General features: G+C 30.6%; 1 protein-coding gene across 1 annotated transcript in view; it reads left to right on the top strand.

Moving 5' to 3' along the window:
• Window positions 1-2,695: 2,695 nt before the first annotated feature.
• LOC119609840 (ATP-binding cassette sub-family G member 1) overlaps window positions 2,696-27,991 on the top strand; it is a 43,152-nt gene continuing 17,856 nt past the window's right edge. The window contains exons 1-3 of the mRNA XM_037964811.1: window positions 2,696-3,959; window positions 4,023-4,118; window positions 22,309-23,121. Coding sequence (XP_037820739.1) covers window positions 22,635-23,121 — 487 coding nt within the window. The 5' untranslated portion in view covers window positions 2,696-3,959; window positions 4,023-4,118; window positions 22,309-22,634. The remainder of the gene's footprint in view (window positions 3,960-4,022; window positions 4,119-22,308; window positions 23,122-27,991) is intronic.

Below are 27,991 nucleotides of genomic sequence, written 5' to 3'. Positions count from 1 at the left end.
CAAACCATATTCGGGAGTTCAGTTGTATGGGGGCTAGGTGAAATAATAGACATATCTTAACCATTTTCAATAGGCTTCGTCCCTGGGACAATAGAAGATCATGTACCAAATTTCATTGAATTATCTTCAAAATTATAGTTTGATTACAAGGTTTACATGGACCTCGACTCAGAAAATGATTCTAAGCTGATTGATATACTTAAAGGTATAGCACCAAAGGTGCTATACAAACATCAGCACAAACCCAATATACCCTCCACACTAAAGTGGTGTAGGATATAATGAGTATTTAAAAATATTTTTGAAAACTTTGCAGTAAACATAGAAAAATACAAGGAAAAATTTCGATTGATTTCGAAAAAAAAAAACGAAACCCAATTGTATCCATCAACTTGAAATTGTCAAAAAACTACACATCCACACACACAAGTACATATGCATACAAAACAATCACAATAAAGAGTAAAATCAGAGAGTCAGCAAACATTGACAGTCGTCATTCAAATCGGATTAAGTAATTAACTAAGTACGAGTGAGTAAAGCCATTCATACATGTGTATGTATGTATGTCTTTTATACTTTTGTTTTTAAAAGAAATCAGCTGTAATAAAAACAAAAACAATCATACATCTGATTATCATATGTACAAACAAGTACAAGTAATAACAACAACATTAGTTGCCTGCTACTAGTCGTAGTATTTTTTTTTTTAATAAGAAGTGTAGTAGTAGTGTGCTCCTTCTAAGTAGTTTTTTTTTTTTTTTTTTTTGTTACAACAACACATGTTTAGTGCAAATTTAAATGATAAGAAATACGAGTATTGAATACGAATCAACTCGTAAAACCGAATTAACAAACAACAGTATTTTGTTTACTATGTGTATGTGTAAGAGAAGTGAAGCAAAGCTAAAGAGTGATAGTTAATAGAGAGAGTTGCCAGATGATATAGGATTTGTGGCAGCTAATATTCGTCCCAAAATACTTAATAGCAATTGTAAATGGTCTACTATGAAGAGGACTCGGAATGGCACTGACCCTAATTCCACTCCTCCATATGGGAAAGCGGATTTTGAGCGAAGTTTAACAGAAATCTAAAGTACAGAAACAAAGTACTTGATAGCAATTGTACGTATCTGTCTTTCTTAAAGAGGATTCGGAATAGCACTGACATCTAATATCACCCCTTCATGTGGAAAAGCGGATTTAAATCTATGTTAAAGATAAATCCAATACCCCATCACAAACATTCTTAGCGACCGGAGCCCATGTATAATTGTGTTCATTGTGATATACCATGGAACATATGTCCAGGTCCACATTTCTCTAATGGCAACTTGATGGCAGTTCTGTCAAAGCAGGTCGGTAGTAACGCATGACTTATCTAAGGTATTCCATTGAGCGTAGCATGATTCCCTGATTTCAAAAATAATCTTTAAAATTTTCTCCCGAAACAGTGTCCAATTACTCCGTGAACTCAACTATACATGAATAAGGAATCTTTGTGGGTTTGAAATAAAGGCGTACCGTAATGCAAACTTCATCAAGTAATCGATATTTTACGAACTAGCTTTGGAAATAGTGTTATCAGCCATCTTGGTGCTGACAACTGATGCCATTTGTTATGTCTGTATGTCGAATATTCTAGAACTCAGACATTCGTGAGAACCAATAAGTAGTTATAGATGGTATTATATTAAACGATATTGCCTTAAATTCCTAAATCCTTTCCGTATTTAATACAGTCTTTTAATCGCCTGCTAACGGCAAAACCATCATGAACCAGGCTTCATGACTTCGTAGTTGATCGGATCTGGCTTCGTAGTCGTTAAGTCTGTTACCATACAATCATATAACTCTTTTATCAGAAACATTCATAGAGACACATTCATTTTGGGAATGCGTTAGGGTTAGCTCAGCATACGCCTGATTCATTATGTATTCCAATTCTATTACCATGAACTTATTTCGAATATTAAGTCCCGCAGCTACTGCTCTGTGGCCTTATCTTGTGATTACGGCAACAGCATCAATCAAACTTAATCCGATTTCTCTGATTTTGGTTTCAAGCACAACGATCATGTGCACTCCGAATAGAGCTCTCCAATAACCGGCACAAGACAAAATACGAAACTTTTACCTATGATCGGTTCTATTTATACCAGATACATATGTTAGGTTCTTTGGTTGGAACAGCTGAAGTTTATAGGCTAGAGGTACTAGTAGCATCTCTTTACTCCGGGATAGCAATTACATCAAGGTTAGGGTGGTTCAGACAAATAGCATGCCCCGTGGGTGGGCGTGATGTTGTTTATGAAAAGGCTATCTATATGTTTGTCACTCCAAACTTAATTTCCAAAATATAATATTTCGATCCTAAAAAGTATATAAATCTATTCTGGATCCTTTTAGATAGCGCAGTTGATTTAGCGATGTCCGTCTGCCTGCCTATCTATCCTATGTTTGTTGAATACAATTTCCTAAATCCCCAGATGTCTTTGGGATCCTAAGTTTGTATGATGCTATCAGACATACTTTCGAAAAATTTTCTATTTAAAATTAGCAAAATCGATCAATAAATAACGGGGATATATTTTGAATGCTATGTTCGATATATATAGTATGGACATCAAAGGAAAGGCCTTTCATTTGATATGCATTATATCTAGGAAATGCATTTTCTGTTCAAGATATGGGTCTCCGAAAATACGGATAAATTATTATGGCTATTTTGGGTATTTTTGTGGCAAAAATTTGGACACAATTACTTTGAGGTCTTTCTAGCAACACCGACAAATGAGAAACAATGATCATGAATATTGATTTTCTTTGCTCTTTGCTTTTATTCGCTTTAACCTCTTTCGAAAAAAACACAACAAGGAGCAGCAACCAAGAAGGAAGACTTCGTACGTTGGCTCGAGTGGTAGACAATGGAAACTAAACAAAAAACATATGGCCGAAAATAATAAATGTAAAAATAAATACTATATTTAGTTTGTGGTATGACTTCGGAGTGTAAAGACGTTGTTTATTCTTTTTATCAATAGACCGAACGATCCATTCTGCTGCTTTGTTTTTGTTTTGGTTTCTTATGGTTTTATTATTGTTTTGTTTTTGTTTTCTTTAAATTTGTGCTGACTACTGAATTTTTTTTTACGAAAATTAAAACAAAATATATATTTTTTAAATAAAAGAAAATTTGTATATATTGTTAAAAGTGAGTGTGATCGAGTGAGTGCGACAGTGAGTTGAGTAAAGAGTGGTGGATTCAGTGTATGTGTTTAGGTAGGGGAGAATTTTATGATCGTTGCTTAAATATATTAAGTAGAGATAAAGTAGCATTTGAAAATCAACAAACAACAACAACAACGGCAACAGTGTGTTAATGATAATAATCATTTCGGAAAAAAAAGTATTAATAAAAATGTAATCATATCATAAAATGATATTTTAGCCGTTATTATTAAAGCCAAATACCAACGAGTTAATAATTTTTAAACACCAATCAGTTTTAATATTTAACGCTTTTGTGAACAACACACATTGTTTCCAATTGAAAAAAAATTTCAAAAAAAAATTTAAAATAAAAGAAAATTTTCTACGTAAGCGAAACAACAATAACAAGAAAAGTAAATTTAAAGAAATATTCCCAGCTTTTTTTTTTGTTTAAATGTTATCGACACGTTCATCGTCAGCAACATACAACAAATTAAGTTAAAATATATAATTAACAAAAATAAGTTAATATAATAAAAGCTACCAAAAAAAAAAAAAAAAAAACAAAAACGTCTACAAAATAAACAACAAAATTTTAAAATACTATGATAAAATACTTAACAAAAATACTTGCAAATTAACCAAAAAAAAACCCTAAATTTAACAATTTACTTAATGATAACACAAAAAAAAACTTCATAAAAAATAGATATAAAATCTATAAACCATAAATAATTGTCTATAAGGTAAAATTAACATTCACCTTTAAATTCCAACACAAATTACCTAATATTTATTATTATCTAAAGTTAATAACGTTTTTAGTTTCCTGAAAAAAAAAAACTAAAACCACAATTTTAAATCCAGAGAAAAAAACTGCAATTTTCAAATAAACCAATTCGAGAGTGAGTATTTTTTTGAAAATTATCAGCTACTATGTAACCACAAAACTGGAAAAAACAAGAAAATATTTATAATCTACCTCAAAAATATACAACAACAACAGACAGACATTTGTTATGATATACCCTATCATATATCTATCAACTAATACGAGACAATTTCGATAAAATTAAAAATCTTTAAGTGATAACATGATTTTCAAACATAATGAAAATCACTATTGATCACAAACAAAATTGATAAGGAACATATTGTAAAATGTAGGAGTCATTTATTCTAATCGATATTATTTCAATTTCGCAGTTATCCCGATCGATTTTGTATTCTCGAGTTCAATTTTTTTTCGTTCACGATTGTAATAATTCTTTCTATACAAATTGTTTCTTATCAATACTCAAAAATAATGGGTGTATATTGATATATAAATCCACATAATTATATATATTCCGGATGGGGGCTGGGGGAGATCCTGCATCAAATTTCATTGAATTATCTTCAAAATTGGACTACAAGATTTACATGGACGGACATAGCTAAATCGACTCAAGAAAATGATTCTAAGACAATATTTATACTTTACGGTGGGTATAGCACCAATATTATTGGGCGTTACAAAATCTCAGCCCATCCCTTCCCACTAAAGTGGTATAGAGTATAAAAACTATAAAGTTTGTTATATACTTTCACCTTCGTGATAAGAGTATGATCCAGTGAACACCTTCCTGTCGGTCTTATTCCACTGTGATATTTTCCAGCTAGAGAGAAACGCCCCTTCAAATCTCTAAGGAACACGCAGGTGCCAATTTTTGTTCATGGCGGCCACCGGATGTTTTACATGCATTACGTGAACCACTGGGTAAGCTAAAAACGATCCACCAACGTCCCTTGAGATCCCTAAAGAACATGGAGGTGGCAATTCTTGTACATGGTGGATACCGGGCCACGTACAAGCATTACGCGAAAACCTCTTTGAAGGACGTATTTTAATCGGTCTTTTTCAACCACAGGGTAAGCTAAAGACTACCCACCAACGCCCCTTCAGATCCCTAAGGAACGAGCGGTTGGCAATTTTTGTTCATGGCGGAAACGGAAACCATGAACAAACACTTTGCTCGAGTACTTGAGTTATCTAATCTGTGGCCATCGCTTCCCCATTGCATAAATTCGACATACTACAGAAGCATCATTTCCGTTTACAATTATGAACTTAACGAGAAACCAAAAAAATGTTATAGTATCCATGGACATGAGTAAAGTGAAATAAAGGCCATGGATTACAAATAGTTCTTTTATCAATAAAATACTATAGTTGGGAGCAATTCTATCCGAGATCAGAGTATCGCCTTATAAAATCCTAATCAAATATTCCAATATATTTCTGTTTAAATAGTATCACAATGTCCATGGATACACAGTGAAATAACGTTCGTGGACATTATGACATCGGATATTATAACGTGCCTACGATGAAATGGCATCTGTTGATTGAGCAACAGTACCTAGAGACATAATCAGCAGACCGAAGTATGAAACGATCAAAGCCAATGAAAGGTTGTTACTAACATGCCACACACTGTGTTAACTTTGCGAAGAGATCGATAACAATTGAGTAGGGGGGACACCATCACCCTTTAACCCATCATACAACTCTTTCATTCGACACAATCAAGAGAAAAACATCCGACATATTAATACAGGTTGTACGTGACAAGAACCGTACTGCTCCTGTATCCCGTACATATCATTAATGTCGTAAGATTTGTCAACTTCTTATTAATTTCAATTAAGTTTATGATCATAATCAATTAAGTTTATGATCAAATAATTGAGTCTTGGAGGCCAACATTGTTCGTGTTATACGGCCAGCTGTGCATGAAAAAGTTGTCCAATGTTGGACGTCCAGAACAGCCCAGTAGACCCACATGCTAAGCAGCGGAAATGGGAACTTCTGTGACTCAAGTATTTCTCTTCTATTGGCTATTGTATTTCAAAATCAATCTTCGATAAGAGCCTTTGGTCATACATATATCCCTTCGAACATAGAAGTGGTACCCTCTACGCAGGTGAATCCAAATCAAAATTTAAATCAATATACGAGACCAATCAAGCTGGTTAATTGATTTAAGTTCGACAAAAAATCTGACATATGCATTCGAAGTTTCACCGTTAGCAAAAGCTGTTATCAAGCCCATTTAAATTAGTCTGGAATACCGGACGCCTCTCCATGAGATGACCCAACATTTGACAATAACTCTCTTATGTAACACTTTTGATATATGTATAAAATTGTTCTTTTCTATGGAGTTCTCCTCTCCTATAGGGAATTGTCTAGATTGTACTTGATATGTATGACCGACCATTCTCATCAGAACACAATAAGTACAAGGTACATGCAAGACGCCTTAATTATGTATGTATGTATATCATGAAACGATGCTGTTTCTTGAAAGTCATCATTACTATGCAAAAATTTTTTCCAACTTTTAAAAACCACCCTCGTGGCCATTAGACCTATTTTACTAGAATAACAAATTATATATTTTGTTTTGTTTGAAATGTCTAATTATATTCTAACAAATAAACTGTCTGACTAAAATCATTTAACTATGTATTTCGGCAAAATGTTTAAAAAAACACGCGCGTGCTAAAATTATACTGAAAAGTCAATGTCTGTTCTGAATAAATATAAATTAAAATATATAAAACAAAAAATATTTTAATATTTTTACATAAAAGTATATGAGTACATTTAAAGTATATTTAAAAGAAATATAAAATAACAACAAATTCAATTACGTACATGTATCAATTTATAAATACTTAATTGATAAACAAATAGCTGATTATTGAAAATATAAATATTTAAATAATTTATTTTATTTGCTTTGTAACTAAATCAAATTGAAACGTTTATACATATGTACATATCAATTGATTGATGAGGAGTATGAAAAGCGATTGAAAGAAAAACTTAGATTAATAAGCGTCTGTCTGATTTGTTTGATTATTTTGCATTTTAATAATTCATTGAAATGTATCTGTCAGTGTTATTATCTCTCTATCTTTGACTAGAGTCAAAGCAATTTAATAAGAATAATGAAAAGGCAAAACACAATAAATGTACATACAAATGTATGTAAATTTGTTGCTAGTGTGAACAATGTATGATATGTACATACATACTCAAGTAGACTTGCATCTGAGATACATACATACATATGTATGAATGTATCTTATTATTGTTGTGATGATTTATCTATCAGCTGAGTATACGTATAATACAGTACGTATGTCTCTTCTACAACAATAACAATACTATTCTGTTTATTTTGTTTTGATTTTGTTGTTCGCCTGTCAGTTCAATAAACGTAAACAAAATCAAAACAGAAATAGGTAATACTAAGTACATAAATACACATACATACAAATGCATAAGTACATAGAAGCAAGAGTAGGTGTCCTCTGAGATAATGGAGAGAATTCTCTTTTCTTCTTTCCTACACATTTCCGGAAAGATTTTTTGAGTTCTTCAACAGTGTTGCCAACTTAGTGCTTTTAGCACTATTTGCGGTGCCTTTTGGTGTGCCAAACGCGGAAAATTTTGCTCATGGTGCCTTTTTTCAAAAAGGCACTACAGTGGTGCTTTCTAATTTTATGACAGTGCATTTAGTGCTTTTTATACCCACCATCAAAAAAGATGAGTGGGGTATATTGATTTTGTCACTCCGTTTGTAACACATCGAAATATTCGTCGTAGACCCACAAAAGTATATATATTTTGGGTCCTTATTAAATTCTAAGCCGATCTAACCATGTCCATCCGTCTGTTCATCTGTCCGTCCGTCTGTCTGTTGAAAGCACGATAGGGTTAGATCGGAAAGAGCAAGCGAGTTAAATTTTTCCACAAATATTTCTTATAGGTAAGGTTTGTTTGGTATGGCAAATGGGCAATATGGGTCCGCAATTTCGCATATCCCCCATACAAGTGACCCCCCGAAAAACAGCTTTAACAGTCACAACTGTTTTAAACATACGAGTATAGCGATAAAATTTGGCATAAATAAGTTTTATATGCGTCAAAATCTCTGTACCAAATTTTATGGGAATCGGTCCAAAATTGACCCTACCCCCCATACGAGTATAGCGATGAAATTCAACATAAGTAAGTTTTATATAAGCCAAAATCTCTACTAAATTTTATATATAAGGTCTCCTTCAGAAAATGATTTAAACGGTCATTACTGACTTAAAAATACGAGTATAGCGATGAAATTCGGCATAAATAAGTTTTATATAAGGCAAAATGTCTCTACCAAATTTTATGGGAATTGGTCCATAACTGACCTTACCCCCAAATAAGGTCTCCCTATGAGTGCAGCGTTGAAATTCAACATAAGTAACTTTTATATGCATCAAAATTTCTCTACCAAATGACATTAATACTCATTACCGACTTAAAAATATTCGACATAAATATGTTTTATATAAGCCAAAATCTCTCTAGCAAATTTTACGGCAATCGGTCCATAATTGACCCTACCCCCACATATGGTCACCTTCAAAAATTGATTTTAACGCTCTTTACTGACTTAAAAATACGAGTATAGCGGAGAAATTCGAAATAAACAACTTTTATACAAACGTAATCTTCCTACCGAATTTAATTCGGATTTTTCGGTAACCTACCCTACCCCCTATTAAGGTCCCCTTAAAAATATGAGTACAGCGGTGAAAATTGACAAAAAATAAGTTTTATACAATTTTTTTACACAATTGAACCTATCCCTAATATATAAAGCCTCCATGATTACTTCATCGTTGTACTCGCAATAAAAAGATTTTTATTATAATTCTTTATTCCGAATTTTATGACGATATAACTGACCAACAAAATCTATGTACAAAATTTTATGGGTATCGATATATAATTGTCCCAACCCCATATAAGTTCCCCTTTAGATAATAACTTTTACGCTTATGTCTGAATTAAAAATTCGAGATCAGCAATGAAATTCGAAACGAATAAGTGTTATACGAAGTCTTTCTACCAAATTTTACGACAAACAGTTCATAATTGACACTACCTCTGATATATATATATATATTGTTTTTAAAAATGAATATTTTGTTACTTTGAAGATCACGTACATAATTGAATTAAGCATTATCTCCCTGATGTTTACAGAGAAGCATTCCTTTTACGTCATAAGATTTGATGGTGGGTATATAAGATTCGGCACAGCCGAATATAACACTCTTACTTGTTAAAATATTTCAAAATAATTGTGAATTTCAGGAGGTAATTTATTTAATTAATATTAAACATTTTCTCTATAATGTTAAGAAAACTGAGGGATCATTCTTTGATCTTTCTATTTGTACCACTTTTTGTTGTTTATTAGAATACGATCAGTTTAATAGTTTACACTAAGGACTAAATTTTTCTTAAAAACTGTTTTATATTTTTTTACACGGGTGCTCTAAAGTTTTTTTATTTGTGTTAAGTTTTAAAAGCAAATATTCTTCATAAACAAAAAACAAAATATTCAAAATACGTTAAAATAAGTTATGTTATTCACTATCAGTGAAATTAAAAATTTTTCCAGAACTCAAAAAACTTAAAAATAATATATATAGATTTTGCAAAAAAAATATATTTCATAAGTTTTGTACAATTTTACAATTTGGGTGTGGTTACATCGGTTTGCCAGTTGGTAGTGTGCCTGTCAGTTTGAATGTTTAATGACATTTTACTATTTTTAAAATAACTTTTAAACAAATTAAGGAATTTGAAAATTTCTCATCTTATTTATCTAATATTCGTCAAACATTAGTTTTAGTTCTTACGTTACTAAAAATCTAACTCACACAGATGAAAGACTTTAGTATGACGCATGTTTTGTTTTGTAGTCAATGTTCTAAAAAACGAATTTTGGAGTCTTGTAGGAAATGAGCGAAATAATGTGCAATTTTTATTAAAATAAACAATATTTGACTAAAAAACGTTAGTGCTTTTTTACCCATTTTCAGTTAGAAAATTACGCTTTTTTACCCCTTTTTAATTTTTTTGCGCGCGTTTTGCTTGACCAATGTTGGCAACACTGTTCTTCAAGTGTTACCAGATATACTGATAATCGGGATTTAGTTTCATTCTCAAAAAGTCTTGGGTATAGTCTGAATTATAGTCTAGTCTATAAGCAAGATTATATATAAGACTATAGACCAGACTACAGGCTAGACTATTAACTAGATTATAAACTAGACTAGTCTATAGACTAGGCTATACACTCTATAGTCTAGTCTAGAATCTGAACTAGACTATAGGATACTCTATAGACACTATATTATAGTGCACACTAGACTATAGACTAGACTATAGAATAGACTATAGAATAGACTATAGACTAGACTATAGACTAGACTATAGACTAGACTATAGACTAGACTATAGACTAGACTATAGACTAGACTATAGACTAGACTATAGACTAGACTATAGACTGTAATATGAATTTATATCTTAATGTTAAATAAATAATAATAATATAAAAAAAAAAAGATATAGACTAGGACTATAGACTCGACTATAGACTAGACTATAGACTAGACTATAGACTAGACGATAGACTAGACTATAGACGAGACTATAGACTAGAACTATAGACCTAGACTATAGACTAACTATAGACTAGACTATAGACTAGACTATAGACTAGACTATAGACTAGACCTATAGACTAGATATAGACTAGACTATAGACTAGACTATAGACTAGACTATAGACTAGACTATAGACTAGACTATAGACTAGACTATAGACTAGACTATAGACTAGACTATAGACTAGACTATAGACTAGACTATAGACTAGACTATAGACTAGACTATAGACTAGACTATAGACTAGACTATAGACTAGACTATAGACTAGACTATAGACTAGACTATAGACTAGACTATAGACTAGACTATAGACTAGACTATAGACTAGACTATAGACTAGACTATAGACTAGACTATAGACTAGACTATAGACTAGACTATAGACTAGACTATAGACTAGACTATAGACTAGACTATAGACTAGACTATAGACTAGACTATAGACTAGACTATAGACTAGACTATAGACTAGACTATAGACTAGACTATAGACTAGACTATAGACTAGACTATAGACTAGACTATAGACTAGACTATAGACTAGACTATAGACTAGACTATAGACTAGACTATAGAATAGACTATAGACTAGACTATAGACTGTAATATGAATTTATATTAATGTTAAATAATAATAATAATATAAAAAAAAAAAAAAAGACTATAGACTAGACTATAGACTAGACTATAGACTAGACTATAGACTAGACTATAGACTAGACTATAGACTAGACTATAGACTAGACTATAGACTAGACTATAGACTAGACTATAGACTAGACTATAGACTAGACTATAGACTAGACTATAGACTAAGACTATAGACTAGACTATAGACTAGACTATAGACTAGACTACTCAGACTAGACTAATAGACTAGACTATAGACTAGACTATAGACTAGACTATAGACTAGACTATAGACTAGACTATAGACTAGACTATAGACTAGACTATAGACTAGACTATAGACTAGACTATAGACTAGACTATAGACTAGACTATAGACTAGACTATAGACTAGACTATAGACTAGACTATAGGGACTAGGGACTAGAGGACTAGACTAGAACTAGACTATAGACTAGACTATAGACTAGACTATAGACTAGACTATGATACTAGGACTATAGACTAGACTATAGACTCGAGCTATAGACTAGATCTATGAGACTAGACTATAGACATAGACTATAGACTAGACTATAGACTAGACTATAGACTAGACTATAGACTAGACTATAGACTAGACTATAGACTAGACTATAGACTAGACTATAGACTAGACTATAGACTAGACTATAGACTAGACTATAGACTAGACTATAGACTAGACTATAGACTAGACTATAGACTAGACTATAGACTAGACTATAGACTAGACTATAGACTAGACTATAGACTAGACTATAGAATAGACTATAGACTAGACTATAGACTGTAATATGAATTTATATCTTAATGTTAAATAAATAATAATAATATAAAAAAAAAAAAAGACTATAGACTAGACTATAGACTAGACTATAGACTAGACTATAGACTAGACTATAGACTAGACTATAGACTAGACTATAGACTAGACTATAGACTAGACTATAGACTAGACTATAGACTAGACTATAGACTAGACTATAGACTAGACTATAGACTAGACTATAGACTAGACTATAGACTAGACTATAGACTAGACTATAGACTAGACTATAGACTAGACTATAGACTAGACTATAGACTAGACTATAGACTAGACTATAGACTAGACTATAGACTAGACTATAGACTAGACTATAGACTAGACTATAGACTAGACTATAGACTAGACTATAGACTAGACTATAGACTAGACTATAGACTAGACTATAGACTAGACTATAGACTAGACTATAGACTAGACTATAGACTAGACTATAGACTAGACTATAGACTAGACTATAGACTAGACTATAGACTAGACTATAGACTAGACTATAGACTAGACTATAGACTAGACTATAGACTAGACTATAGACTAGACTATAGACTAGACTATAGACTAGACTATAGACTAGACTATAGACTAGACTATAGACTAGACTATAGACTAGACTATAGACTAGACTATAGACTAGACTATAGACTAGACTATAGACTAGACTATAGACTAGACTATAGACTAGACTATAGACTAGACTATAGACTAGACTATAGACTAGACTATAGACTAGACTATAGACTAGACTATAGACTAGACGATAGACTAGACTATAGACGAGACTATAGACTAGACTATAGACTAGACTATAGCGAATAGACTAGACTATAGACTAGACTATAGACGAGACTAGACTAGACTATAGACTAGACTATAGACTAGACTATAGACGAGGACTATAGACTAGACTATAGACTAGACTATACTAGACGAGACTAGACTATAGACTAGACTATAGACTAGACTATAGACTAGACTATGACTAACTATAGACTAGACTATATACTAGACTATAGACTAGACTATAGACTAGACTATAGACAGACTATAGACTAAACTATAGACTAGACTATAGACTAGACTATAGACTAGACTATAGACTAGACTATAGACTAGACTATAGACTAGACTATAGACTAGACTATAGACTAGACTATAGACTAGACCTATAGACTAGACTATAGACTAGACTAACTAGACTAGACTATAGACTAGACTATAGACTAGACTAAGACTAGACTATAGACTAGACTATAGACTAGACTATAGACTAGACTATAGACTAGACTATAGACTAGACTATAGACTAGACTATAGACTAGACTATAGACTAGACTATAGACTTAGATCTAGACTAGACTATAGACTAGACTAGACTAGACTATAGACTAGACTATAGACTAGACTAGAGCCATACTATGACTAGACTATAGACTAGACTATAGACTAGACTATAGACTAGACTATAGTAGACTATAGACTAGACTATAGACTAGACTATAGACTAGACTATAGACTAGACTATAGACTAGACTATAGACTAGACTATAGACTAGACTATAGACTAGACTATAGACTAGACTATAGACTAGACTATAGACTAGACTATAGACTAGACTATAGACTAGACTATAGACTAGACTATAGACTAGACTATAGACTAGACTATAGACTAGACTATAGACTAGACTATAGACTAGATATAGACTATAGACTAGACTATAGACTAGACTATAGACTAGACTATAGACTAGACTATAGACTAGACTATAGACTAGACTATAGACTAGACTATAGACTAGACTATAGACTAGACTATAGACTAGACTATAGACTAGACTATAGACTAGACTATAGACTAGACTATAGACTAGACTATAGACTAGACTATAGACTAGACTATAGACTAGACTATAGACTAGACTATAGACTAGACTATAGACTAGACTATAGACTAGACTATAGACTAGACTATAGACTAGACTATAGACTAGACTATAGACTAGACTATAGACTAGACTATAGAATAGACTATAGACTAGACTATAGACTGTAATATGAATTTATATCTTAATGTTAAATAAATAATAATATAAAAAAAAAAAAGACTATAGACTAGACTATAGACTAGACTATAGACTAGACTATAGACTAGACTATAGACTAGACTATAGACTAGACTATAGACTAGACTATAGACTAGACTATAGACTAGATATAGACTAGACTATAGACTAGACTATAGATAGACTATAGACTAGACTAGACTAGACTATAGACTAGACTATAGACTAGACTATAGACTAGACTATAGACTAGACTATAGACTAGACTATAGACTAGACTATAGACTAGACTATAGACTAGACTATAGACTAGACTATAGACTAGACTATAGACTAGACTATAGACTAGACTATAGACTAGACTATAGACTAGACTATAGACTAGACTATAGACTAGACTATAGACTAGACTATAGACTAGACTATAGACTAGACTATAGACTATAGACTAGACTATAGACTAGACTATAGACTAGACTATAGACCAGACTATAGACTAGACTATAGACTAGACTATAGACTAGACTATAGACTAGACTATAGACTAGACTATAGACTAGACTATAGACTAGACTATAGACTAGACTATAGACTAGACTATAGACTACACTATAGACTAGACTATAGACTAGACTATAGACTAGACTATAGACTAGACTAGACTATAGACTAGACTAGACTATAGACTAGACTAGACTATAGACTAGACTAGACTATAGACTAGACTAGACTAGACTATAGACTAGACTAGACTATAGACTAGACTAGACTAGACTATAGACTAGACTAGACTAACTAGACTAGACTATAGACTAGACTAGACTATAGACTAGACTAGACTATAGACTAGACTAGACTAGACTAGACTAGACTATAGACTATAGACTAGACTAGACTATAGACTATAGACTAGACTAGACTAGACTAGACTAGACTAGACTGACTAGAAGACTAGACTAGACTAGACTAGACTAGACTAGACTATAGACTATAGACTATAGACTATAGACTATAGACTATAGACTAGACTAGACTATAGACTATAGACTAGACTAGACTATAGACTAGACTATAGACTAGACTATAGACTAGACTATAGACTAGACTATAGACTAGACTATAGACTAGACTATAGACTAGACTATAGACTAGACTATAGACTAGACTATAGACTAGACTATAGACTAGACTATAGACTAGACTATAGACTAGACTATAGACTAGACTATAGACTAGACTATAGACTAGACTATAGACTAGACTATAGACTAGATATAGACTAGACTATAGACTAGACTATAGACTAGACTAGACTAGACTATAGACTAGACTATAGACTAGACTATAGACTAGACTATAGACTAGACTATAGACTAGACTATAGACTAGACTATAGATAGACTATAGACTAGACTATAGACTAGACTATAGACTAGACTATAGACTAGACTATAGACTAGACTATAGACTAGACTATAGACTAGACTATAGACTAGACTATAGACTAGACTATAGACTAGACTATAGACTAGACTATAGACTATAGACTAGACTATAGACTAGACTATAGACTAGACTATAGACTAGACTATAGACTAGACTATAGACTAGACTATAGACTAGACTATAGACTAGACTATAGACTAGACTATAGACTAGACTATAGACTAGACTATAGACTAGATTAGACTATAGACTAGACTATAGACTAGACTATAGACTAGACTATAGACTAGACTATAGACTAGACTATAGACTAGACTATAGACTAGACTATAGACTAGACTATAGACTAGACTATAGACTAGACTATAGACTAGACTATAGACTAGACTATAGACTAGACTATAGACTAGACTATAGACTAGACTATAGACTAGACTATAGACTAGACTATAGACTAGACTATAGACTAGACTATAGACTAGACTATAGACTAGACTATAGACTAGACTATAGACTAGACTATAGACTAGACTATAGACTAGACTATAGACTAGACTATAGACTAGACTATAGAATAGACTATAGACTAGACTATAGACTGTAATATGAATTTATATCTTAATGTTAAATAAATAATAATAATATAAAAAAAAAAAAAAGACTATAGACTAGACTATAGACTAGACTATAGACTAGACTATAGACTAGACTATAGACTAGACTATAGACTAGACTATAGACTAGACTATAGACTAGACTATAGACTAGACTATAGACTAGACTATAGACTAGACTATAGACTAGACTATAGACTAGACTATAGACTAGACTATAGACTAGACTATAGACTAGACTATAGACTAGACTATAGACTAGACTATAGACTAGACTATAGACTAGACTATAGACTAGACTATAGACTAGACTATAGACTAGACTATAGATAGACTATAGACTAGACTATAGACTAGACTATAGACTAGACTATAGACTAGACTATAGACTAGACTATAGACTAGACTATAGACTAGACTATAGACTAGACTATAGACTAGACTATAGACTAGACTATAGACTAGACTATAGACTAGACTATAGACTAGACTATAGACTAGACTATAGACTAGACTATAGACTAGACTATAGACTAGACTATAGACTAGACTATAGACTAGACTATAGACTAGACTATAGACTAGACTATAGACTAGACTATAGACTAGACTATAGACTAGACTCTAGACTAGACTATAGACTAGACTATAGACTACACTATAGACTAGACTATAGACTAGACTATAGACTAGACTATAGACTAGACTAGACTATAGACTAGACTAGACTATAGACTAACGACTAGACTATAGACTAGACTAGACTATAGACTAGACTAGACTAGACTAGACTATAGACTAGAGACTACTAGACTAGACTAGACTATAGACTAGACTAGACTAGACTTAGACTAGATATCTAGACTAGACTAGAAGACTATAGACTAGACTAGACTATAGACTAGACTAGACTAGACTAGACTAGACTATAGACTATAGACTATAGACTATAGACTATAGACTATAGACTAGACTAGACTAGACTATAGACTAGACTAGACTAGACTAGACTAGACTAGACTAGACTAGACTAGACTATAGACTAGACTAGACTATAGACTATAGACTAGACTAGACTATAGACTAGACTAGACTATAGACTAGACTATAGACTAGACTATAGACTAGACTAAAGACTAGACTATAGACTAGACTATAGACTAGACTATAGACTAGACTATATACAGACTATAGACTAGACTATAGACTAGACTATAGACTAGACTATAGACTAGACTATAGACTAGACTATAGACTAGACTATAGACTAGACTATAGACTAGACTATAGACTAGACTATAGACTAGACTAGACTAGACTATAGACTAGACTATAGACTAGACTATAGACTAGACTATGACTAGACTATAGACTAGACTATAGACTAGACTATAGACTAGACTATAGACTAGACTATAGACTAGACTATAGACTAGACTATAGACTAGACTATAGACTAGACTATAGACTAGACTATAGACTAGACTATAGACTAGACTATAGACTAGACTATAGACTAGACTATAGACTAGACTATAGACTAGACTATAGACTAGACTATAGACTAGACTATAGACTAGACTATAGACTAGACTATAGACTAGACTATAGACTAGACTATAGACTAGACTATAGACTAGACTATAGACTAGACTATAGACTAGACTATAGACTAGACTATACTAGACTATAGACTAGACTATATACTAGACTATATACTAGACTAGGCTATAGACTAGACTATAGAGTAGACTATAGACTAGACTATATACTAGACTAGACTATATACTAGTCTAGTCTATAGTCTAGTCTATAGACTAGTCTAGCCTATAGCCTTGAGTATATTCTAGTATATAATCTGGTTCAGTCTCTAGTCTAGACTATTCTGGTCTATAGTCTAGTCCAGCCCAGTCTATAGTCTAGTGTATTCTATAGTATAGTCTATAGTATATATTCTGCACTATAGTCTATAGTCTGCACTATAGTCTAGTCTATAGTCTGCACTATAGTCTAGTCTATAGTCTGCACTATAGTCTGGACTATAGTCTAGTCTATAGTCTGGACTATAGTCTAGTCTAGTCTATAGTCTGATTCATAGTCCAGTCTATAGTCTGCTCATTGGTCTTTATTGATTATGTCCAGGGCAATACATGTTTTAAAAAAAACTGCTAATAATTGTAAAAGTTATACTGAACAAAGAAGTTATAATTAATCATATTTAATTACTAGGTACTTCTTTGTTCATTTATTAAGATTTTTTTTTTAAATTTTTAATTGTTTAATTTTATTAAAACGAATAACCCCATGAATAAACATGCATACAACATGCTTTAGAATTACAAATCATAAAAATTTCCATTAAAAAGTACATTCTTTAATTAAAGTTAATTTTGAGGAATATTCTTAGCTTCAGTGATCCCCATTTCTTGCACATGCATATGTATATTTTCTTTAAAACAATTCATACATAATTTGTTTAAAATATACTTTTCAAAAACATTCATATGACAATGACCCTACCTGTCCATTACTGCACCATATATTGAGGCAGTCAGATAACGTGCGAGTGAGTACATGGAAACCAGACCAAAACAGAGACCAAAATAAAAAAAACACATTCACGTTTCGTCTATTAAACGAACAAAGCCATTACAAATCAGGGATGGAAAATTAATATTTTATTTAGTATCATGATGTTGATAAAATAAAACTGTTATACAAGGAATTTTTTATTAAAATATATAGAAAATATTTTACAGAAAAAACTGTTATATAGGAAATGTTCTATGAAAAAACAGTTCTACAAGAAATTTTCTATAAAAAAGCTGTTATACAGAATAGCTTTTATAGAAAAAACTGTTATACAGAAAATTGTCTATAAAAAAACTGTTATATAGAAAATTGTCTACAGAGGTTACTGTCATACAGAAAATTTTCTATGGAAAAACGGTTATATAGAATTTGTTTCCTTAGTATCAAGACATAAACTGTTCTACAGAACATTTGCTGTACAAAAAGCTGTTATAAAGAAATTTTCTATGATAAAACTGATAAAACAGAAATTTTTTTATAGAAAAAAATGTTTTACAGGAAGTTTATTTTGTAGAAAATCTTCTGTAAAACAAAAACTTTAGAACTGTTATACAGGAAATTTTCAATGAAAAAACTATTTTAAAGTAATTTTCTATGTAACAACTGTTATACAGAAAAGGTTCTATAGAAAAAACTGTTATACAGACAATTTTCTCAAAAGAAAACTGCTATACAGAACATTTTCTCTAGAGAAAACTATTATACAGAAATGTTTCTGTGAAACAAATTTTAATACTGAAAATTTTCTCCAAAGATAACTGTTATACAGAACATTTTCTCTAGAGAAAACTGTTATACAGAACATTTTCTACTGAAAATTTTCTATAAAAAAAGTTATACTGGAAATTTTCGATGAAAAAATGTCATACAGAAATGTTTATATAGAAGAATTTGTTTTAGAGTAAGTTTTCTAAAAATGAAACTGTTTTACAGACATTTTTCTATAGTAAAAACTGTTATACCGGAAATTTTCTATGAAAAACTGTTATACAGCAAACTTAATATAAAAAAACTATTATACAGAAAATCTTCTATAGAAAAAACTGTTATACAGAATATTTGTAGGAAAAAAACCGGTAAGCAGATAATCTTCAATGAAAAACCTGTTTTATCTATGATGAAAACTGTTATACTGAACATTTTCAACAGAATAAACGAAATTTTTTATGAAAAAACTGTTATACAGAAAATTTTTTAAAAAAAACTGTTATGGAGAACTTTGTCTATATGAAAACTGTAATACAGAAAAATTTCAACGAAAAAAACTGTTATACAGCAAATTTTTTATTAAATAAACTGTTATACAGAAATTTTGTATAAAAGAACTGTTATTTAGAGCTTCATCTATAGAAATAACTAATATATAGGAATTTTTTATAAAAATATTGTTATACTGAAAATGTTCTGTAGAAAAAACTGCTATAGATAAATTTTTTTTATGTAAAAAGTTGTTACAAAATAGTTTTTATAACAAAAATATTATACATACATTTATTTTTAAAAAAAAACTGTTATATAAAACAATATTTAAACAAAATATTTATTATCAGAAATTTATGAATCTATTAAATGTTCCAATCCTGCATTAAACCCTCACAAAATGCAAACGAACCAAAAAAAAAAAACGAAATGATTAAATAAGTACTTTCAATACTCGACTCTTTTTTGCTCTTTTTAATGTCATGTTCTTCTTCTTTGTTTTTAAAAATGCAGTATTTTTTGTAGATTTTTTTTTTGTGTATACGTGAATTTATATTTTTTCGTAACTAAGGAGGAAAACTGCGGGAGAACGGTGTATTTTAAATAAAATTTACTCTATAATGAAAATATTTTGGAAATACATATGTTTGAAATAATTCTTAAAAATACAAATTCAGCAAAATTTAAAAAGATTTTTTTAAATATTTGCGTAAAAAATCATTTAATCGATCGATAAAAATAGAGATTTTTTAAAATTTTCTACAAATTTTAAAAAGTTTCCAAAATTTTTGAAAACATTTTTTGATAATTTCAAAATAATTTTAAAGATTCTTCAAAACTTTTTAAAATTTAATAATTAAAAATTAAATTCGAACATTTCTTTTAATTCTAAAATTTATTAAAAATATTATGGAATTTCGAATATTCTATAACTGTTCGAAAATTTTCTATAATTCAAAACTTTTCTAAGAAAACATAATTTTTCGAAGTTTACTATATTTTGAAGTAATATATTTTGAAATTTTATATAAAAAGTAAAATTTTTCATAAAAAAATTTTCGAAAATCAAATTCGAAAAAATGTTCAATAATTTCGAAGATTTTTACCAACATTTTCTTTAAATTATAAAACTTTTAATAAACAAATTATGAAAAATTCCAAACAAGTTCAAAAAAGTTCTATAAAATTAACAACTTTTAATAAATTTCAATATTTTGTATTAATATGAAAATTGAAGAAAAATTGTCATGAACTTTAAAAAATTACAGAATTTTTATAAAAAAAAAACAAAATATTTCGAAATTGTAAAATAATAATTTCGAAGATTTTTCCAAAAAATATTTAATTCGAAAAACTATTGTAAGCTTTTTACGAATTCGATAATTAATATAAAATTTACAACTTTGACATCCATATAAACATTTCGGGATAAAATGGGCGGACTGGCTATAGTGGGCATGGTACCATATAAAGAAAATATTGTACCATATAAAGAAAATATTACATTAGTATATCTTAGAAAAAATAACAGAAAGAATTCTCAAATTTTATCAGATCCCCTTTAGCTTCAATATGAATATTTAAGACAAATATGGGAGAACTGGGCGTGGCACCTCCCATATGAATTAAATACAAAAAATTAGTATATCTGGGAAACTATTAGGGCTATAATCCCCAATTTTTTCACGAACAACTTTTACATCCATGCGAACATTTGGGGAAAATTAGCCGGACTAACCATAAGAGGCGTGGCACCTACCATATGAATTAAATGCAAAAATTCGAATATTTGGGGAAAAAGAAGAGCTAGAATATTTAGATTTTGCACGAACAACTTTGACATCCATGTGAACAGTTTCCTTTATAGCAATTTCTCTTAAAAACTAAATCCCTATTCGTATCCATAATACCGCCATTTAACAGTAGGGGAACATCACCACCAATAAGAATAACCAAAACAAAATAAACAAAATAAAAACTAAAAACTGACAATTACAATTACAAACCAAACAATCTCATTCAGTTTTGTGTTTACGAATAGTGCTACAACAAAGGAAAAAAGTGCAAATAAACAAATTATTAAATAAAAAATATTAAGAAAACAAACAATAATAAATACGAAACAAATCTTTACAGATAGTACGAGACAACAGCCGCGCTAAAACAGACAAAGGAATCAAACTAAAAGACTGACACAAAACAATTGAGTGAATGAGGGAGTGAATGAATGAATCATGTTTCTACAGACTAAAAAGTATTCAATTTGAGCCAGACACCAGATACTCTCGCTAAAGTAAAGAAAAAATTCCTTAATTAACAAAAAAAGTGTTTTGTTTTTAAAGAAAATGTTAAATAATATTTTACTTACATTTTGTAAATGTTAAATTAAAAAAAAGTGAAAATTTTTTAAAAATAAATACAAAAACTTAAAAATATAAAAACATATATATTAAAACAATAAAATGGCCGAATCTAAATATATTTCAATACCCACCTCAGAGACCAACAACACAACCTACGACATGCATAATAGTAGTTCAGTTAAAGGTGAAACTGATGACACTGATGTCATAACCCTAAATATTCTAACAATGTATAATAATGACAACAATTCCACGTCTATGCCTCAAACTCGTTCGACGGCGACGACCACACCTACAATATCAACCACCAAAAGACTATTTTCGAGAAAACCAAAAAATTTACATTTAAAAATTTCATCTCCATCGGTGGAAACGGAAAATGATAGTTTGTCAAGTGATAAATTTAAATCAGCAACAGCAACAACAACACGAAATAATTCTACCTCCTCAACGACACCGTCAACATCGACAGCAACAACCACATCCAACTCTATATTTCCCCACGAACAGAATAGAACGAGTAAAAAACTGAATATTGGTTTTGAAAATATACGCTATACGGCGCATATGGGATTTTTTCGTAGAGGTGAGTACGAATTTTATTTAAAATAGATATTACCATGTTACTTATTTAGTTAGTCCAAGATAGGCTGATATTTTATTAGTTTAATATACTGTTTTTACTGAGGTTGGACTTTCAATTACTCATTGATTTTAAGACCAACGAAAATTATACCTGAATAGTTGCTCAAAATTTTCTATATTTTGCTCCATTAATATTCTATACGATCATAATTTATCATAACAACGAGCGGATCGGAAGATAGTTCCAAACTAGCTATTTAATCCACTTACGTTTACATCTAGCCACCGACTACCCAGGATACTTGCTATTTAAACATGTGATTATCGTAGAAACAAATCAAACGTTCCTAAATAGATTACAAAGGGACAGTCGTAAAGCTAGTCCAAAGTACATGCCAATAAACCTGTTGCTAAAGACTTTTTAAGTGCCTACTTTCTAGACTATTTGACGACAGTAAAGTGACGACTGTATCTGCTCTTGCTTAAGGAGGAGACGAGTGTCTGCACTCTCATTTCATTCGTAACGTAACGTGAATTTGCCCGATAAACGTCTTTACTAAGTTCATTAGCGAGATACTGTCTATACCAACGCGGATACGTCCTACATCATCTTCTCGTTCATTAGACCCTGGATGAATTCTGTAGAAATATATTTTTTGTCTAAACACTTTCCTTAGTTCAGTAGCGGTATACTGCGTTTGAAGATCTTCTCGTTCATTAGACCCTGGATGAATTCTGTAGAAAGATATTTTTCGTCTAAACAACTTCTGCTGTAACTGTTGCGTTAAAAGTCCATAATACGTTAATACGTCCAATCAGAGTCTTAAGAAATCTGCCAACAAGTGCTAAGAGATGTGACCATCTTTTTCCAAAGCTACATAACTACAACTTTTAGAACTTCGTTTTCATCTGAAGCAGAGTTCTCCGATGCAATCCCATCCATTAGCTAATCATTTCATCAAACCCAGAAAATTACCGTCCAATAGCAATTTAATCTGTATTTACTAAAGTTATGAAAAATATACTAAACTACTTATGACCAGGAATTAAAATCCTACAATTTCATTATGACTTTGGTTACGGTAAGGGGAGATCTGGAAACTCCCCTTTAGGAGAAATTATCTTATTCCATTAATAATGTTCTGGGCATGAAAATACAGTGCGATGTCCGCTGGACTCAAACATTTTCCACTTATCGAGAGAAAAATTCAAGTAACTTTGAATATATACATCCCATCAGGTTTTTGAGATATCGTTTTATAAAGTTTGAAACACTCTATTTGGCTATATTTGAGACGTTATAGAGTTAGATGTTATATAGATTGAAAGAAGGATGTCTATACATTATATCCGAAGAGATTCATCTAGGCCTCTATCGGTCCTGTTGTGTGCTCCTTAACTAGTGCGTCAGACCACCTCCGGTCTAGAATTTAGGATTAGAACATTAACCACTAATCTACCGGAGGTTACTGAGGCGCTATAACATAGCAAAGTTATGTCATCTGAAAGTCTAATCTATCGACATTACCCCTGTAATAACTTCTCTATTCTTTGAGATATCTCAACTTAAAGGGAAGTCTTTAATCTAACGTTCTGCTAAACATTTGGGTTAAGTAACAAATTTTATAAATATAGGTGTCTACGCGATGTTATATCGTCTCAAATATGGCCAAATCGGGATTTTTCAAAATTTATAACACGATACTTAGAAATCCTGATGTGATGGATAATTTCTAATGCTAGATTCTGATTCAGTGTAGTTCAGTTCTTAAGAAAAGTATAGTTTAGTCTCTGTGTTAAAAATTCTATCCGACAAAAATGGTATACATATAACTCTCATGTATAGGCCGGATCTTGAAAGACTTTTTTGAGAGGGTATTTATAGAGTATCCAACTATATTGGTTCTTTGAATCACCGTCGTTTCACTGTTCTATCGATACTACATTGGAATGTGTTCCTTTAAACTTACGGATCTTGTTCCCGATATACTCAAATTTATACGCATAACACGTCTATCTTCAAGAACACACCTATTTGTAGTCGATTGACCAGTGAATCGCACAATGGCATAAAGTTTCATCACAATGCACTGCATGAGTAGAAGTGATCCCCTGAGTTCTTCTCTTCAGAATATTACCCGACCAGAGTCAGTCTATAAAGGCTACCTTTATATCAAAATACCTGTAATTACTTCCTGCCAAGAATATCCTAGATAGTAACCAAATCAGAAAAGGCTGTTGTTTACTAAAATCTCTTTAAGTGATGTTAAAATCGGACAAGGATTTAGAATACCTATATGTATGAATACAATTTCTCTTTATTTTGACATTCTTCAGAAATTTCCTAAATCTCCTTAAATCTGCATATTGCGATGGTTTATTTCTCATGCACAAAATATTTTAAAGACTTTCAATACAAATTAAAGAAATTCTTGAATTTTTGCATATTTACTCAAATTATTATCTCAACAATTTTCAAACTTGTATTTCCTTATTTCTATTAAATATTTAAATTTTAAACTAAAGATTCTTGAGAAAAGTATAAACTAACCATAGTATTGCATACTTAAATAATTTGTCAACCCACTCTACTACTCAGTACTTCCCATACGTGATAGTGAGGTTTTTTTGATTAAAATTCACGAACAACAAATAAGTATAATTCGTATTCTTGAACATAAAATTGTTTGTTTTTTTTTTTTTTTTTTTGTTGTACTTTGAACCAAATATATAATAACAACAATACAAAAACTAAAACAAAACATTATATGTATTACTAATTTCCTTAATGGATATTACAATGATTTTTATAACGAGTATAAACAAACAAATTTACGGCAAAAAATATACAAAATAAATAAATTAAAATAAAAGTCGTAACAATAATTGAATCCATAAAAACAAAATTGAGAAAGGAAAAATAAACAAAAACAAATAATAGCTACTTATTATTAATTTTAATACGTGACATAGTGACAAAATATGAATTTTAATATTTAACACGTTAAATTATTGTCAGAACATTGTAGGGTATTTGAGTAAAGAAGGATTTAGAAAAATAATAAGAATATTAAAACTGTAATAATTATAGTTTGGGAGAATACATACATTTAAACTACGTTTGGTATACTATGTAACCCATCTATCATATTTACCCTATCTGTCCTATACATCCTATCTATCCCATATAATTCTATCCCAGCAAAAAATGTGTGGAAAAATATGACAAATTCAGTTAACAATCCTATGAATTTTACATTTTCCCTATCATTGGAGGGATGTCGTTAATTTTTGACAACTTTGAACTACATCTAATCTTATTTTTAGAAGCAGTAAGAATACGATATTTGGATGTCAAAAATAAACCACATTCTTTCAATGACATGCTTGTGTAAATTTCTCACCAAAATTTGATGTATTTCGAATATGTTATTTGTAGCGACTGTTCTACAACTCTTTCCTCACTTTTAACTGGGTTTTCATTTGTAAGGAAATAATTGGTTTATAAAAGCGAAAAATATGTAATCTAGTTTTTATATGTGATTAAGATGTTGTTTGTAAAGTATGACTTAATTTTTTTTGCTGGGATCTAAGGTATCTATTGTATCTATCAAAAAATTTATTAATCCTATCTATCGTATTTATCGTTGTTATCCAATCTATTCTATCTATCCTATCTATCCCATCTATCTTATCTATCTTATCTATCCTATCTATCCTATCTATTCTATCTATCCTCTCTATCCTATATATCCTACCTATCTTATTTATTCTATCTATCCTATCTATCCCATCTATCTTATCTATTCTATCTATTCTATCTATTCTATTCTATCTATCTTATCTATTCTATCTATTCTATCTATTATATCTATTCTATCTATTCTATCTATTCTATCTATTATATCTATTCTATCTATTCTATCTATTCTATCTATTCTATCTATTCTATCTATTCTATCTATTCTATCTATTCTATCTATTCTATCTATTCTATCTATTCTATCTATTCTATCTATTCTATCTATTCTATCTATTCTATCTATTCTATATATTCTATCTATTCTATCTATTCTATCTATTCTATCTATTCTATCTATTCTATCTATTCTATCTATTCTATCTATTCTATCTATTCTATCTATTCTATCTATTCTATCTATTCTATCTATTCTATCTATTCTATCTATTCTATCTATCTATCTATTCTATCTATTCTATCTACTCTATCTATTCTATCTATTCTATCTATTCTATCTATTCTATCTATTCTATCTATTCTATCTATTCTATCTATTCTATCTATTCTATCTATTCTATCTATTCTATCTATTCTATCTATTCTATCTATTCTATCTATTCTATCTATTCTATCTATTCTATCTATTCTATCTATTCTATCTATTCTATCTATTCTATCTATTCTATCTATTCTATCTATTCTATCTATTCTATCTATTCTATCTATTCTATCTATTCTATCTATTCTATCTATTCTATCTATCTATCTATCTATCTATCTATCTATCTATCTATCTATCTATCTATCTATCTATCTATCTATCTATCTATCTATCTATCTATCTATCTATCTATCTATCTATCTATCTATCTATCTATCTATCTAGCCTATCTATCTATCTATCTATCTATCTATCTATCTATCTATCTATCTATCTATCTATCTATCTACTATCTATCTATCGATCTATCTATCTATCTATCTATCTATCTATCTATCTATCTATCTATCTATCTATCTATCTATCTATCTACTATCTATCTATCTAGCTATCTATCTATCTATCTAATCTATCTATCTATCTATCTATCATCTACTATCTATCTATCTATCTATCTATCTATCTATC

Source organism: Lucilia sericata, unplaced genomic scaffold, assembly GCF_015586225.1.
Source record: "Lucilia sericata isolate MDLA Ls3-8-SP2 unplaced genomic scaffold, ASM1558622v1 Contig001066F_arrow, whole genome shotgun sequence".
In the NCBI taxonomy this organism is placed as follows: Eukaryota; Metazoa; Arthropoda; class Insecta; order Diptera; family Calliphoridae; genus Lucilia; species Lucilia sericata.
This window is presented reverse-complemented; position numbering and strand designations above follow the sequence as displayed.